Below are 15,964 nucleotides of genomic sequence, written 5' to 3'. Positions count from 1 at the left end.
CTTTAGGTGCATCCTTCATAGAGACTGGATTACATACCTCAGAGCATAAATAAAATTGTGAATAATGTACTGAACAGCATATTCCACACCTGCTAACAGAGTAATGCTGGGCAGTAAGATATTGCTACAGCCAAAACAGAAAAGATGTTTTATTCTTCTCTTTGACCACAGGAGAGGCATGGGTACAAGTAAATTAGAGTTGCCTGAAGAACCCTGTGGGCCATTTCTGCTTTTATTTGCAGAAAGTCCTCAAATACTGGACTAGAAAAGAGTGACTACAAAGCCAACCTTTAGACACATGAGGTAAGACGACCTCCATGACCCTTGCTCAGTGTGTTGTCTGTTCTGAGAAACGCCACTGAAAGTCTAATACAGCTGCAACAGGTAAAAAAATTACAAGAGGCTATGTTAATCAATGATGATGAGTATGGATTTTGTAAGGCTTAGGATGCATCAACTAACTCAGTGATGTTTGCTGATGAGATTGCAAGTTCGGTTGATAAGGGAAACTGTGCTGTTGAGTTTAGGACATTTAACATTTCACAGCAGACTGAACTCGGCACGAAATTCTGGTTTATTGTCTATCTGATATAAAAGGATAAAACTGGAGTAAAGACCCAGGCAATGGTGCTGTAGCGTCATTTCTGATCTCCTACTTCGAATACAGATATGACTGATGGTTGAAATTAATGCTACTTCCTAAGTACAAATTATTCCAGGCTGGATGATATCTTTCTGCAAAGGAAAAGGCATAGGAATGTTACATCTGCTTTGTATTTTCATTACAATGGATTTTTCTGTTTTTCTAGTACTCAGATAAACTGGTTTTAGGACTCTTCTGGGCACCAGCCCAGGACACCATATCCCTCAGCAGCCTTTGCTCTTTGTGTCTGTGCCCTGGGTGCAGATGTGTGACGTGTTAGCTGTGAGAGCAGCGTGGTGGGGATGGTTGAAAAAAAATAAAGACAGAGTAGAGTGCAGATAAGAATAATTGAAAAAAGCTATGTGGCAGTTTACTTGTTATCCCCTCTCTTTACCTATATTTTTTTCATCTGTCCCTCTTTATTTCCGTCAGTTGTGTGTTTAAGCGCTTACTGCCCCTGAGCTGTACTTCAGCAGAGATAACAAACAGCATAGCAAAGGCTAAGAGCGAAACCCAATAGCAGAAATAATTACGTAGGTGTGTTGGTTTTAAACACTTCTTTCACAGACATAGCGATTATTTTCCTCCTTTATAAGAATGCTCTGACTCACCACGTGTGTGGCATTAGCTTGTTTTTTCATTTGTTAACTCTTACTTCCTGTTCCATTTTTATGGTTTTTCAGGCTCAGAGGTCTAGAGTAATGGTGAACCTAATGTTGATTTTTATTCTTATGTAATATTGTTGCACTAGCTTTCAATGGATGCTCTTCATGTACAGTATGCTCTTTAGCAGAAGAATGGAATTAGTGTATGTAACAAGATGATGCACTTTAATTTTGCAGTGTTTTCACATTACTATGTTGAGCACTTTCATGTTCATTATGTTTCTGACTTGATAGTGGTAGATGTGTCATAAGGAAGTTGGAAATTAAAAGCCTATTTTGATAAATACTGAAAATTGTATACAACATTTTTTATCTCATAATCTTGAAAAACAAATGCAACAAATTATACTAATCATGGATAGATTTTTTTTCCTTTCTTGGATAAAAGTACTTGCTACAACTACTACGTGGTACAAGTTGCTAATGCATTAAAATTTGCATTCTGTCTTTCACTATACATAGCTACAGGAAACATAGGCAGAGGTCAAGCCAAAATTTAGAAATACTGCTATCCTCTTGTTTCTTGAAGAACTAACTCTTTGCTTTGCTTTGCTTTGCTTTGTAGAAAACCTGCATACTAACTTTACTGATACTGTACCAAAATGCATGAAATAAAGTTCTTGGGTAATATCAGTCAGTCTGCTCATTATATAATCAATTTCTGGACAAAGCAATGTGTCAAAATGGATTAAAAACTTGATAAATGCAATATGAAACTTCCTCTAGCTCCATGAGCTGCTGTAGGAGGGGAATACTAACTGGCTGTCATTGTGAGACAGAAACCATAATTAAGCTACCAAAGGCATAAGAATGGCAGTGAGATGAACAATTCACTTTCTTAATTTTTGCAAAAAGCTAAAAAATATATTTTTCCTTTTTTTCATGGAAATTATGAACAGAAAAAGGGGGGGGGTTGTTTTTTTTTTTTTCATTGTGAAGTTAACAATGTTACTTTGTTTCCTTTATCATCTCCTTCCTCCTTTTGAAGAGAAAGGGCAGAAAAGTATTTTTTCCCATTGAAGGAAAATTGGAACTAATTGAAATATTTTCACTGTTATCAAACATTAAGATTTTGTGAAAACAGTTTTTAAAATAAAGTTACAAAAAATGTTCTTGAAAATAGTTTTGCCAAGACCCAGCACTTTGTGAGGAAGCCCAAGATCCGATCTCTGCAATTTGCTGTGTTACTCTTTTAACCTGGGCCTGATTCTCGGAAACGGGATGGGTTTTACTGTGTGTACCGATTTGGATCTGCAATAACTTTTCCATTTCTCACCTCTGTAATGCTCATTACTTCTGCACCACATGTTTGAAAGTCAACTGTACATTTAGAAATCGGGCTTTTAGGATCTTAACCATTGATCTGCCAGGCATTAAATATCAGTTGACTATTTAGCAGCCACCTCACACCGGTACTGTCTGAACTCTGGCTTCAGTTCAAATTGATTCACTGTGGGGATGCAGTGTTACTTGCTGGAGCAGGCTTGTCTCCTCCCCAAGCATCCCAAACACATGGACCAATTCATAGGAAAAGCAAGTGCAATTGTTGACCCACTGAAGCCAATAATTTAATTAAAAGTATGAACCCCTTCTTCTCTCAGTGAGGGTGTTTCATCTCCTGAGGTTATCTCCAAAAGTGGCTCTATGTGGAGGACTGAACTGGTTTGCTGTCCCAGCTAGAAAGGTGATTTTGTCCCTTCAGCTCGGTGGTGTTTCTTGCCCCATAAGTACGTGGATCTACCCACTCTCCAGAACTCAAAGTTCTCCTTTCTCACATCCAGTGTAATCTTTTTGCCCCGCTCTGTGAATCAGTTTTCCCTTCGTGTATCATCCATCCAAACTCATGGCAAGGATTTTTCTTGTACCTGTACCATTCCCAGACTTTTTCCCACCCTTATACAACCTGCTGCTTCTGTTCCATGGTCCCCTAAAAAAGGTATTTCCAAGAGGATTTTTCAGTGTGTTCCTCTGTCCTTCTTCTCTGCCTTAAAGTTATGCTGCCCTTTTGCTCCGGGAATCCTATAAACAACAGGGAGGGGAGGCTGGGAAAATCTGTCTTGGTTTAATGCTTTTCTCCAGCAAATCAACCGTAGGAGGTTTCAAAACTAAAATTTATATCCAGATGCTAACTATTTGCCAAAGGGCAAATTAGCTAATTATATAAAGAACATGGAGTGCCTCACAAGCAGTTGCACGGGGCTTGGCATCTCTGCCTTCCAAAGTAAGTGAAACAAATTCCCCTGCAAAACTAGCCCAAATTTGGCCCTGATGCTGCTAATAACAATTTGGAAGCACCAAATCATAAAAGTATTGGATAAGACCCCTTTTCTATTTTCTATTAATATTTGATCCATTTCCTGACTGTCTTCCCCTCCGTTATTTTTTAAAAGTTTTAGAAAAATAATTAAAAAAAGGAGAGCAGAATGTAAGTACTGCCAAATTCTTCTTGCAAATGTGAATGCAATGCCATTGCGTTTGTGGAGCTCATATTCAGGGTGCCATCTACTGGCATGCAGGGCCGATAACGCTGTCAGCAGTCTTAATGGAGTTTGGGCAGCAAAGGGTTTCTACCTGGAAATCCTAAGGGAGCAACTTTTGCAGCCTGTACCTTTCCTTCATATTCTGCAAGATCTCCTTCATATTCAGCAGGAACTCACCATGCTCTACACTAAGACAAATAAAATCTGGCTGAGGAAATGTTGAGGTTTGGGTTTTTTCTCTTTTCTTTTATGGTAGTTCCTGTAATTTTAATGCCTCAGAGAATCTCCTTGCAATAGTCTGATGTGTATGAATTAGTTCCAGTTTTGGGGAAAATTAACTAAGATTCAACAAGGTTAGAGTAAAAATTTTCAGAAGCCTTTGCAGACTTGACACTTACTGACTGTGCTCCTACTTGAGATCCAGGGCATGACTTTGTCATACTATTAAACTTTTTTATAGCACATCATGTACTGACAACACCAGACAGACACTATCTAATTAAAACTCATAATGCTCTCAAGAAAAGATATGTCAGAGTTTTATAGGTGGGAGATTTCAGAAGAAAATCTGAGAGATGTGCTCCAGCCAAACATTGGATCGGTGACAGAGCCAGTGTTGCTCTGTCTCTCGAGTCTGATCAGCTCTCCAGCCTGGAGCCTACTGAAAATCTGTTGAGAAGCAAATTTGGTTTGATACCAACATGAAAGACAAAATGGTTTGACTCTCAAAGTTTAGAAGGAGGAAAAAATAATTTCCTGCTTAGTGTTGCTGCAGACCTTACTGCCAAAATGGCAAAGCGTCCCAGCGACATGGGTTTGAGTGGTGACTACTCTGAAGGGTGGTGAGAAGTGTCATAGAGAGGAAGAGCACACAGTTCTGTCTCCTAAAGGTCCGCATCAAGAGTTTTCCCCAGTGTCATATACCAGCTCTGCGGCAGAAACAGACATACATGCTCCTGAGTAGCAGGAAACAGCTTTAGCCAAATTTTTCTCCTCTCTTTCTGTGGTTCAACTTCTGTAGGGAACCTTTAGTAACTAATTCAATGCAGGAAACAACCAACAAGCATAAGCTTTATTGTTGCTTTTACTAAACTTAGTGTTTCTATCATGGCACCTAACATTGAGTGAGTAATGGCTAGTATTGAAACACTTTCTTCTCATGTCTCTCTTCAAGAGTCCTGCATTTCCTTGCTTTTCCATATCTCTGGCTGTTTGAGTTTAAATCCCTCTGAAGATATTAAAAAACCATCTAGACATGGTCATGGGCAACCAGCTGTAGGTGGTCCTGCTTGAGCAGGGAGATTGGACCAAATGACCTCCAGGGGTCTCTTCCAACCTCAACTATTCTGTGACTGCGTGACTTCTTGTTATTGTCCTCTACATCTAAGGCAGTTTTCTGCAAGGAATTGATTTCTTAGGGCCAGGAGAAGGTGAAGCTCTGAGAGCTGTGTCCTTCCACCAGCACAAGGGCTGTGGTCCTTCCCAGAGACATGCAGTAGTGCTCCTCATCTCCGTCTCCCACCTTCACACTGGTACCATATCTTCCTCTGCCCTGATACCTTCATAGAAATGGACTTTCTTGAAACCAGGGAATTTCACCTTTCAGAGCCTTGAGAGATTGGGGCGATGTTGCTAGAAAAAAGCTGTGCTTTTCAAACCCATTTGGAAAATGATGATTTTCAACAGTCTATATTATAACTGCACTTATATGGATTTCCATTTCCCTGGCTCCACGTAGGGAAACCAGCAATTCCAGCTTACATAGTATCTCTTTCTTACACATTTTCTCATCCGGTTACATAGCAGTATAAATAGCAAGTTTTATTCTGACTTACCATATTACTTCACCCATGATTTACGTATAGTAGTGCCAGGGTGAACTAGTGGGGAGGAAAAGAGAGCAAGTTTTGTACATCACTGTCCCGATGTTTTGTACAGGAAATATAAAGCAACTCTTGCTGATGGAAAATGTTTTGGGAATTTGAATAGCTAGAACAGTTTGTTGAGTTGCACTATTGCTGAGTCAGGAGGTTGAACAGCAACACTGCTAGAGAAGGTGATCTTTCTGTAAAAGTTCCCCTCAGTACCTCCAAGGGCTTGAGAGCTGAAGTGCTCAGCCATTTCTTCATTTCAACATTTTAAAAATTAACAGAGAAACAAAAATCCCAGCTGTGCTGTTGGTAGAATTGTAAAAAATAAGGCAAATTTTATTAGATCTGTGTTTGAATCTAGGACACTAGCAGGGTTGCAGAGTGGTCCTGTAATGCACTTGCAACATGCATGTATCGAACTGTGGAGGTAAGATATGTTAATTGGCTTCACAGCATGTCGTTTTCCTTTGCAAGATTTAAAATGTGTAGTGTGAGCAGGGCCAAAGACAAAGTGTAGTGGCTGCCAGCTGGACGTGACAGAGGCTTGCAGGGAGATTACACCATAGAGGAGAATGGCTTTTGAGATAAGGATAATCTTTTACATAAACTAACTCTTCCAAGGCAGTTTGGATGGGTGAGTGATAAGGGCAATAATAAAACTACAGGCTGACACAGCTGATAGTTATCCTGGTGTTCAAAGATGATCAAGATCTTGCCAGCAAGATAAGTCAGCTTCTTCTCCTGACTACAGTGACATATAACTGACATTGATACATTTTTATATGAAGGGTCCCTAGATTAATGCTGTTATTTTATGTTTTTCAGATCAACCCAGTAACCATGGAAAGGTCTACAACTTCTGATATGGCCTCTGAAAAGCCTAATCCTTCCCACCACAGTACAGGGGCTGTTCAAATGAGGATCAAAAATGCCAACAGTCACCACGATAGACTGAGCCAAAGCAAATCTATGATTCTGTCGGAGAACGTGAAAGTCACTGAGCCTGTAAGTAAAATACTACCAATATCTTCTGAGTCTTCCTATTTTTTAAAAACTACAGAATTATCTTAACTGTGGTCAAGATACTGGTTTCATGACCATCCTTTGCAAGGAGGGATTCAATGGCACTAATAGATTTTTAGGAGTATGGCTAGGCATCGGAATAACGATTCTCCTTCGCTGAAACAAAATTTGGCTTTGGTGGCCAGGATCATAGCATCTACTCATCATTTCAACTCTCAAGTGTTGCAGTACTTAAATATGGCTGCTGTAGAGAATAGTACTTACAGTATCAGATATATGCCATGATTTCTCAAAAAGCAAATGCTAAAACCAAAGAAAAGTAAAGAAATGGAAATTACAACTCAGTAAATAAAGGGCAACTTTGTCAGTAAGAAAAATAAGTCTTGCTGTAAGAATGAATGAATTGTAAAAATCAGACACTGAATTTCTCTTATGATTTTAATCATTGACGGAGTTGAAAGAGTTGAGTAATTTTTTATCCATTATCTTTTTTTTTTAAATTAAATAGTTAGTGATGAACTCTGTTGCCAGTTGCGTCCCTGCCCCTGTACTCCTTCTGAGCTACTAAACAAACTGATTGGTATGAGTCTCCCCTGGTTAATTTTCTTCCATAATGGTGGCAACTTGCAGCTGAGGCCATATGATGTTACAAAATTATTTATGCAATGTTAGCCACTTTTTGGACTCCAGATCCATTTTGTTCTCAGAGAATGCAAATGAGGGAGAAAACTCTGCTGGCTGGGGACAGAGTCCCAGGTCTCAGTCACTTCTCACAACCATGCCAGCCATTAATTTTTTGTTTTGTTGATGTAATGGATTCCTATGAAATATTCAGCTTTCTAACAAAGTTATTAAATGGAGGGAGCCCACAATAACGGCTGTATTTTCTTCTCTTTTTACTTCAAGTTCAAACTCAAAATTCAAACTTACTTAGAAATACATTATTGTAAGCATTAATTTCTCTGGTATAGCTTAACTCATTTCACCTTATATTTCTGGAGAGAAAAATCTGTTTAGATCTTAGCAGCTGCTAAGATACTCATTACCTTCCATTTAAACAATACTGTTCACCTCAGACACACCGTTACATGTTTCTTCCTTTTTATCCGATGTGAAATGCTCCTCCTTTACAAACCTGAAATGATACTTACAGTAATTTACTGGGAATACTATAATGTATTATCAGGAAGAACTGTACCTTTGAAAAAGTTTAAAAGTTAAGTATATTTAATGATGCCTAACATATTTTATTGGCTGTGTTTAACAAAAGGCACTAGGCTGCAGTTGTTTTTGACAAGCATGAAAACATCACAGCATGAGACTGCAAAAGGAATTATGTAGAGAAATTACAAGTGATCCATCTCTCAATGAATTATCCACCTCAATAGCCTGCAGAACTCAGCTACCAATTAACACCTACTTTATTACATGTTGGGATGTACTTAATAACTTTCATGTGTTTATGCACTATTACCTTGACTGATGCCTCTTGTACAATTAGGCATAATTGGCATATCAATATGCAAAAGTTAAAAGGATTAACCCTCTTAAAACTAATGAGCATTTCTGTATCCAGCTGCTAAATGAGACAAAATTAGCATTTTTCACTTTTGGGCAGGATTTTATCATGCAGTTTCTCATTGTTGATATTACCTTGTTACATAACTTTAGTTTTGGGGATAGTATGCTGGACTGTTACGGAGCAAGGGCTCTAAAAAGTTGAATTAGACATAAATATTCACTGCCGCATTCCAATAACCGTAGCAGGTACAATATATGTTCATTGGCTGAGAGCTGAAAAGTTGCTTTGTGTTACATTTGTTTAGGAGCTAATTATATAAAAGCGGAATTTTACTGAGTATATGTCATTTTACCAAGCAAACTTGGCTCCGGCATAATAGATTGAAAGCTTGCCATGCTACTAATTTCCTTTCTCTTTCAATTCTTTTCATCTCTTTTTGCCATGCAGAATTTTCTGACTAGATATTGACAGGCTGAAAGTGTTTTGGCGTATTTACTTAAATAAGCCTCTTAAAGTTGTTTGCTAGCACCCAAACTAAAAGCAAAATTCCTAAGGATCCAAACGTTTCTAAATACGTGCTTTAAATGCAGTGAGATTCAAGTTAAAAGAGCAGTGAAATATCAATTGCATGTATCAGTTGCATGCTGACATATCTGTATCTGTGCATGTGACTTGTGAAGGACTTGGGGGAAAGTGATGGAGGAGAGTAGTCTGTGTCTCGAAAAAGCAAGGTCCAACTGATAAACACGCACATACATGTATGTGTGTGTATATATATACATTTAGTAATCTTGTTTTAAAATTTGTGACACTCTTTTCCAGTGCACTTATAGACACAATCTTCACTTTTGCCTTTAAAGGCACACAGATTCCTGCTGAAAGATACATATTACCAGTAAGTTAAGCAAAGTTAATTATTTTGTGCTAGAAGATAAAAGGGATTTATCCTGATTTTCTATTTGGAAATTTTCTGTTTTCAACAGCCTGCCTCGGTTTAGATGATGGATATAGTGTATAAGGTATCCACTGATTATGCTTATTTTCTATTTACATTAACTGAATACTTTTGTATTATCATCAGGGAGATTTTTCTTTTTAAAAACTGGAAACAGCTAAATAAGGGCCTTCATATTACTCTTTCATCGCCCATATTCAGCACGTGCCCCATACTCTATGTTCTATTAATAAGTGGGTTAAATCCTCTTTACCCAACTTATGCAAAACCTACCGACTTCCTTGGATTAAGGCAATCAGCATTTGGCACATTTTGAACAATCAATAGAAATATATATTTCTAAAACGTATTTGGGGAAAAAAAAAAAAAAATTAACACTCCAGACAATGAAGGGTAAAAACCAGGCACAAAACTAGAAAGATCATTGGTGATTTATAGAGAAAAAAACACATACTTTTCTCTAAGGGATTTGTTGTGTTCTCAAGCATTTGCTGTGATGCTTTTAAGCACACCTGGGGCTATACTTTTGAAGGTGGACAGATTATTTTCTATAGTGTGACAAAGAAGGATATGCATCATACATCAGTAGGGCCATATGCACTTGTGCATTTTATAGTAGTAAAGATGCAAATGTGGAATGCATAAGCTAGCTGATGCAAAAGCTAAATGTAGGTTCTTGGGGGTTTATGTTATTTATTTCGATGGAAATGCTTGAGCTTTGTGAGCAGGTTGAAATTGATATTAATGTAGAATTTAAAGAGCACAAATCATGAAGCTGGACACAGCCTGTGGTAAGCAAGGGCTCTTTCTGTGCTTCATGTTAGTGTCTGAACTAGCAATGTAAATGAATATTTGCTATTTTCATCTGTTAAACCCCAGGGAAGTGCATTTTGCTTCATTCAGAACAACTTCAAACAATGAAATGTCTTTTTTTATTGGTGTCTATATTAAGAATTAGAACCGATTTAGACATTCCAAAATGTTAATGTATTAGAGCTTTTTCTGATTAGGTTAAACAAACTGGTAGGTTTATTTATCTTTCTAATACATTATCAGGGAAACGGGAAGCAATCTTCTTTTGTTTCTTACTCCTGTGATCATAGAACACTTGCCAAAGTTATGGCTAGCCAAAAAGACAGAAATAAAATTGCTAAAAATATAAGCCTTCTGTTTAGCAGAGTTTTTGAGCCATATTTTGAAATTGCAGGGTTTGTACATGTTTACTTCAAATCAAGCTTATAGTCAAGTTTGAGGCTTTGTTTGTATAGATTGTCCTGAAGTAGATCCTGATATTTAATTAAAATGACACTAAATCACATTGAATTGATAAGACTTGGCATCTCAAACAAAGGTAATTGCCCGTATTGGTTTTGTACAAAAATAGAGCTGCTTGGAAAATGTGCAGCCAACACAGACTGTCAACTCCATTTATAGATCAATATGTGAAAACCATTGATCAGGCAGGCATGTGTAACAGTAACACTTTGCATTTATTTGTTGTTTTTATACCATGTTAAGGCTTACAGGATTATCGGTTTCCAAAATATTTTGACTTCCTCATAAATATGTTATCTGTTTAATGTTAATTACAAGACAGACTCCAGCCCTCTTCTAGAGTATTTTCAGTTCCATTGCTATGGGTAGTTTTAGCTGAAAATGGATTATTTCAATCTCTTAGAGATCATCAGAGCTTCTTTTATAGTATAGTTTATTTACGGAAAGTTTTTGAGGATTCTTTTTTTTTTTTTCCTCAGTTTACTCTTTTTTCCTGGAGGAAAAAACAAATCGTGACAAAATATTTCTAAAAGCAGAAAACCTTCTCCAGTCATAGTTGTGTACATCTGAGGTGGAAAGGGAAAAATACTCTCTTTATTATGTTCTAATAGTGACTGCCCGGGCTTTATTCTCTGCAGATTTTATTGTCATACACTAGTCCATTATAGATGCATCTATTTTTGTCACTGTAAGGGAATAGCTGCATTCCCTTCAAGGTGTTACACAAATCATATAATACTATTGGGACAGATGTAAAAAAAAATATGAGCCACATGACAAGTGTGGTAATTGTTAATAAATGCAAGCTTACACCTTGCTCACCCCAAATATTTCAGAGGAGGTATGAAAGCAGTGAGTCCATAAACACAGTCCAGTTTTATTTCTTGAATATGAATATTGTCCAAAAGAAAAAAAAAAAAATCTGTTGAGTAACATTAGTCATTCTCCTTTCTAGTGCAGGAAAATGAGAAATGAAGTGTGTCATATGTCTCCTTACTGTATTCAAACTGGTTTTGTGCTTTCAAAACCTAGATCCGCTCTCTGGCGTGTGCCGTGCGTGCAGACTGACTCGTTCGGCCCTTGGCTCCGGTTTTCCAGCCATTTCGTACCCGTGCCCCTTGCTCCCCACCTGAGGAGCTGCGCCAGCTCCGGGGCAGAGGCCCTCAGCCTGCACTGGGCACCGCTCCCAGATGCACCTCTACATGCTCCCGCATGTCCTACATACCACAAACTCCTTTGACGTAGACTGAGAGGAGAATATTAATGCATTAGAATATTTTAGGGTTCAGTTTACCTTCAATAAGCAATTTTTCTCAATGGAGCAATGCAAGTTGCCTCCCAACCCTTTTCCAGGATCAGCGTTTAGTGTGCAGGCATTTTTTCAGGCTCAGAATGAGCCTTTTGTTTTCCTGAATATTTTTTGTCCCTTTTTTTCTTATATATGTCCTGCGAGTAGGTATTCTTTATTGTATATTTGTATTATAGCACTTCAACTGAAATAGTCTTGGCTAAAAAGGAAGTTAATTTTATTGTTAAACTCCCCATTTATTTCTCTTCCAAACATTTCCACTGTACCATTTCAGCTGCATAGCTTGATAGGCAGCATCATAATGAGATCATAGAAAAAAGAAATAACCAGCACCTATTTCTTCTTAAAAGCGAGGATAAATTCATTTCAGCTCTATTAAGGGAGTGGTGAATGTAACTGGTTTGGCTTCCTTGTTAAACCAAACTGAAGTTCAGACGAGATATTATATGAGTCGGAATTGCTGATTTTGACTTTTACTCAGTGTGACAGAAGGGTAGAAAAAAGGTTCAAAAACCTCCTTTTTTTTTTTCTTTTTTTTTTTTCCCTGCAATCTTACATTATCTCATGCTGTGAAAATCTTTACTCTATTTACCAAGCACAAATTAGTCTTGCCAAAGGTTCTGAAAGTTTGCTACTTCGGCTTAGATCCTAAAACTTCAAAGAGAGATGCAACTCTACAAATTAGTGTATGTGCTCTGCCATGGCTATTTTAACTTCAACTTAACTAAATTCGTTTATAATTTAGTACTGATTGAATGCTGCCATAAACGTACATGGGATACATTTTTTAAAGTTAGTCCTCTGATTACTAATTTGAATAAAAAACTCTAACCTTGTTAGCATCTGGACTTATTTCCATAATAACAACCCCTTCAGAACCTACAAAGTAATGAATAATTGACAACAAATGAAATGTTTTGATAGTTGTCGGCACAAAGCATGTTTAATGTTTTGTGTTGCTTCCTAGCTAATTATGTAGATGACACATTTGTCAGACCTTGACTGCCATTAGAAACGTGTTTCCAGAGGGGAGAAAAACAGGCTATTCATAGAGTAATTAACTAGAATGCTCAATGACCTGTGAGAGATTCAAATGGCTGCCAGTTCAGACATTGTTTTGTTACAGAAGCAGAGGGGTAATTAAAATTCCAAATTACAGTGCTATGATGAAGCATTTGTTTGTTGACAGTATACTCTTACTCTAGTTTGTTAATTCTTTTTTAAATTGCTTCTAATCCATTTTATAGCTTTAGGAGTTCCGTCTTTGAATTTACTGACAACTAATATTATGGTAAATTGTTCTTCGGCGGGCTACCGCGGGCTTGGCGGTTTCATGGGAGCACAAGGTGGGTGGGATAGAATCGCTGTTCTTTCCCTAAACTGACATGCCATGTGCTGTCATCGAGACGCGGCTAACGCGGCACATCTTGTGAAATGATATGTTCATAATTCTGCGTTAGGGAAGATGTCTAGTTAGGGGAGGAAATGGTTCAGATAAAGTAATAATAATCAAACAAATTGAGGCAGGTGTCCTAAAGCGTTAGAGGAAAAGCCCTGATAGGGTTGGGGTGAGGATGACCGTGGGTTGGGTAAGCACTTTGGGAAGCCGAGGTCCGCTCGGTAACGGAGAATAGGAGGACAACTGGCTGCACGAACAAATCAAGCACAAAATACGAAGAATGCGGTATTTCATAGGAGTCGACTGTATCTTTGCCAACGCCCTTTGAGGCAGTGCTGGACGTGACAGGCTAAGACGTCTTTTCCCCTATAAATGGGGACTCTTTGCAAGTCCAAAGTGTTGAAGTTCTCTAAACAATGAATGAAATGCAAGCCCGGGTGAAATACTTATTTACTTTGCCAAAAGTGAGAATATGGGTTTGTTAAAGAGATCTGACAGAAGTAACATGGTGTTTGACGCAGGAGAGCTGACAGCGGCATGGAGTGAGCGCTGATTATCCTGAAGACACTGTCAGCTAGGATTGATTTCCACTTTCTCCGTTTATGTAACGGTTCCTGTAATACAGCTGACCCCAAATCACGTTACCTTGTCATTTCTCTGCATGGATCAAGAAGAGACGAGCTGAAAATAGCTAGGCACTGACCTTGAACTTGCCAGAAAAGTGAGAAGTGGCAGTGGGGGATTTTCAGCGCGCGGTCCCCGCACAAAGGCTGCTCTGCAGCTGCAGCAGCACAAGGGGGCAGAGCAGCACTAGAGATTACAGGTGAAGCAGCTGATGCTAAAGAAGCATCAGCCTATGCCAAATGCCTTGGTTTTTTTTCCTCTCCCCCCCCCCCCCTTTTTTTTTTTTTGTTTTCCTCCCCTTTAAAAACTGGGGAGGTGGTTGCTACAAGAGCTGCCGACTCCAAAATGTTGATGTTCCCATCACCCGTCTCTTGAAAATATGATTATCTGAAGCGATGCTTAATATCGAAATACCTTCCTAACTGAATGCATTGCTAGGAAGTTTTGCCTCCTCTCTATGAATATCTCCCCGTCGTTTTCCTAGCATCTAGTGAAAGAACGAAACATTTGTATTATCCTTAACAGAGTTGTCTACAATTTGGGGGATGCTTGACAAGATCAATGCATTCCTCAAAGCCTGCAAATCTCTTTGAGTGTCGTAGAAAGCATGGTGTAAATATTTTAAAAATATTTTTAAGCTGATAGGACAAACTAAAAAAGGGTAAAAAAATTGGAGGTTCTTTTTTTCCTCAGATGTGGCATTTGTCTCTATTGTAATATATATCTCGAGGGGGGGGGGGAAGAAAATTTGGTTGTGAAAATATTATTTAATTTACCATCTAAAAATCGTTCTCCACTTCTTTTGTGTCATATTTTCTTTTCATCTGTGCTTGCCTCTTAACAGCCCTCTTTGTCTCTGATGATGGCAATAGCTGTGGAGACATGAGATGCCAGTGCTGGCTCTTCTCAAGGATCTGGTGCTTTGGGGTGGCACCACGTGGTGCGAGAGCTTGGGGCAGGACCAGAAACCCAGTACTCACCCTGTACGATGTCTGGCCAGACTTCCCACCTTCATTTGGTGACACCAAGGCATGTGTGGCTGCTGGAAAGGCGATGATGGGCAGACCAGCCCAGACATTGCTCTTCTGCCTAACCGGTTGGTGGTTCCCTTACAATGTGATCCTTTCCCTCCAGGGAATTTCAGATGCTGTTGCTGCAGTGCAGGGCAGTTTGACTGCTCTTCCCTTCAATTTAGTGCTACCTACTGTTCACTTGCATTGTTAGGGATCTTTGGAAAAGGAAAATATTGTTGCATTATTTTTTTTCCACCAATGAATCCCTTTTTTCCTTGAAGACACTTAGGGAAGTAAACCATGGCTCCCCAAACTGATAGAAAAGCAGCTAAAGAAACACTCAGAAAATATTTCCTAGGGTAGTGTTAATAGTTCTTCAGTAAACACAGGGAAATGCGAGGGGTAAATATACGTTTCTTCTTTTGAAATTATTGGTTTTACTGTAAGCCATGGAATACCAGTGGAAACTTCTGGCAATATCAAATTTTGGCCAGAACACACAAGATGTGATATCTTGTTTTTAGAGCAGGGTACAGGTGCAGACTGAGGTTACTGTTTCTTAGTGGTAACTGGTGACTGGGGCTGTGTAACCAACAGGAATTTAGAAGCAAAAAGGAAATTCTTTCATTCTTTCTATCAAAAATGTGAAAAAAATATGAATTTGGTGTTAAATGAGGTGAATTGTAACAACTCCAAATGTTTCTCTCCTTTGTTTAGCTTGTTCAAAACCAAAGGACAGTCATGGGGTTGAATCAAGTGCTTGTAGCTCAAAACTTGCTTGTTCCAAAACTCTGCGAAATGAAGTCTTTGAGCTGTCTTGGTAAGGAAACTAAGCAGACTAAGAAAACTTAGACATGAGGTTTTAACTAAAAAGAACCCCCTGAATAGTATTATTTTCTGTAATTTAATGTCTAATTCAAATTGAAATGATCCCAGTTCTTTTGTATCATTTTCATTATTTCATAGTCCATTCCACACACCCTTGGTTTTTTTTGCTAGTAGGAAAAAATTATTTCCTGCATCTGTTCTGAATGTGCTTCTCAGGCTTCTATTTTTTCTGCTATTTTATCCCGTAAACAGTGGCACTCAAATATATAGACATGTTAATGACACTGAAGTTACTACCCTGATGCTAAATGTCCCAATGCACTATAAAGCTACACCTCTTTGCTTCAGGAGTGAGAC

At 38.4% G+C, this 15,964-nt stretch overlaps 1 protein-coding gene across 1 annotated transcript in view; it reads left to right on the top strand.

The window, feature by feature from the left end:
• Positions 1-235: 235 nt before the first annotated feature.
• The window catches only part of ARHGAP15 (Rho GTPase activating protein 15), a 322,363-nt gene continuing 306,634 nt past the window's right edge, over positions 236-15,964 (top strand). The window contains exons 1-2 of the mRNA XM_075710898.1: positions 236-303; positions 6,485-6,664. Coding sequence (XP_075567013.1) covers positions 6,500-6,664 — 165 coding nt within the window. The 5' untranslated portion in view covers positions 236-303; positions 6,485-6,499. The remainder of the gene's footprint in view (positions 304-6,484; positions 6,665-15,964) is intronic.

This window comes from Pelecanus crispus, chromosome 5 (assembly GCF_030463565.1).
Source record: "Pelecanus crispus isolate bPelCri1 chromosome 5, bPelCri1.pri, whole genome shotgun sequence".
Taxonomy (NCBI): Eukaryota; Metazoa; Chordata; class Aves; order Pelecaniformes; family Pelecanidae; genus Pelecanus; species Pelecanus crispus.
This window is presented reverse-complemented; position numbering and strand designations above follow the sequence as displayed.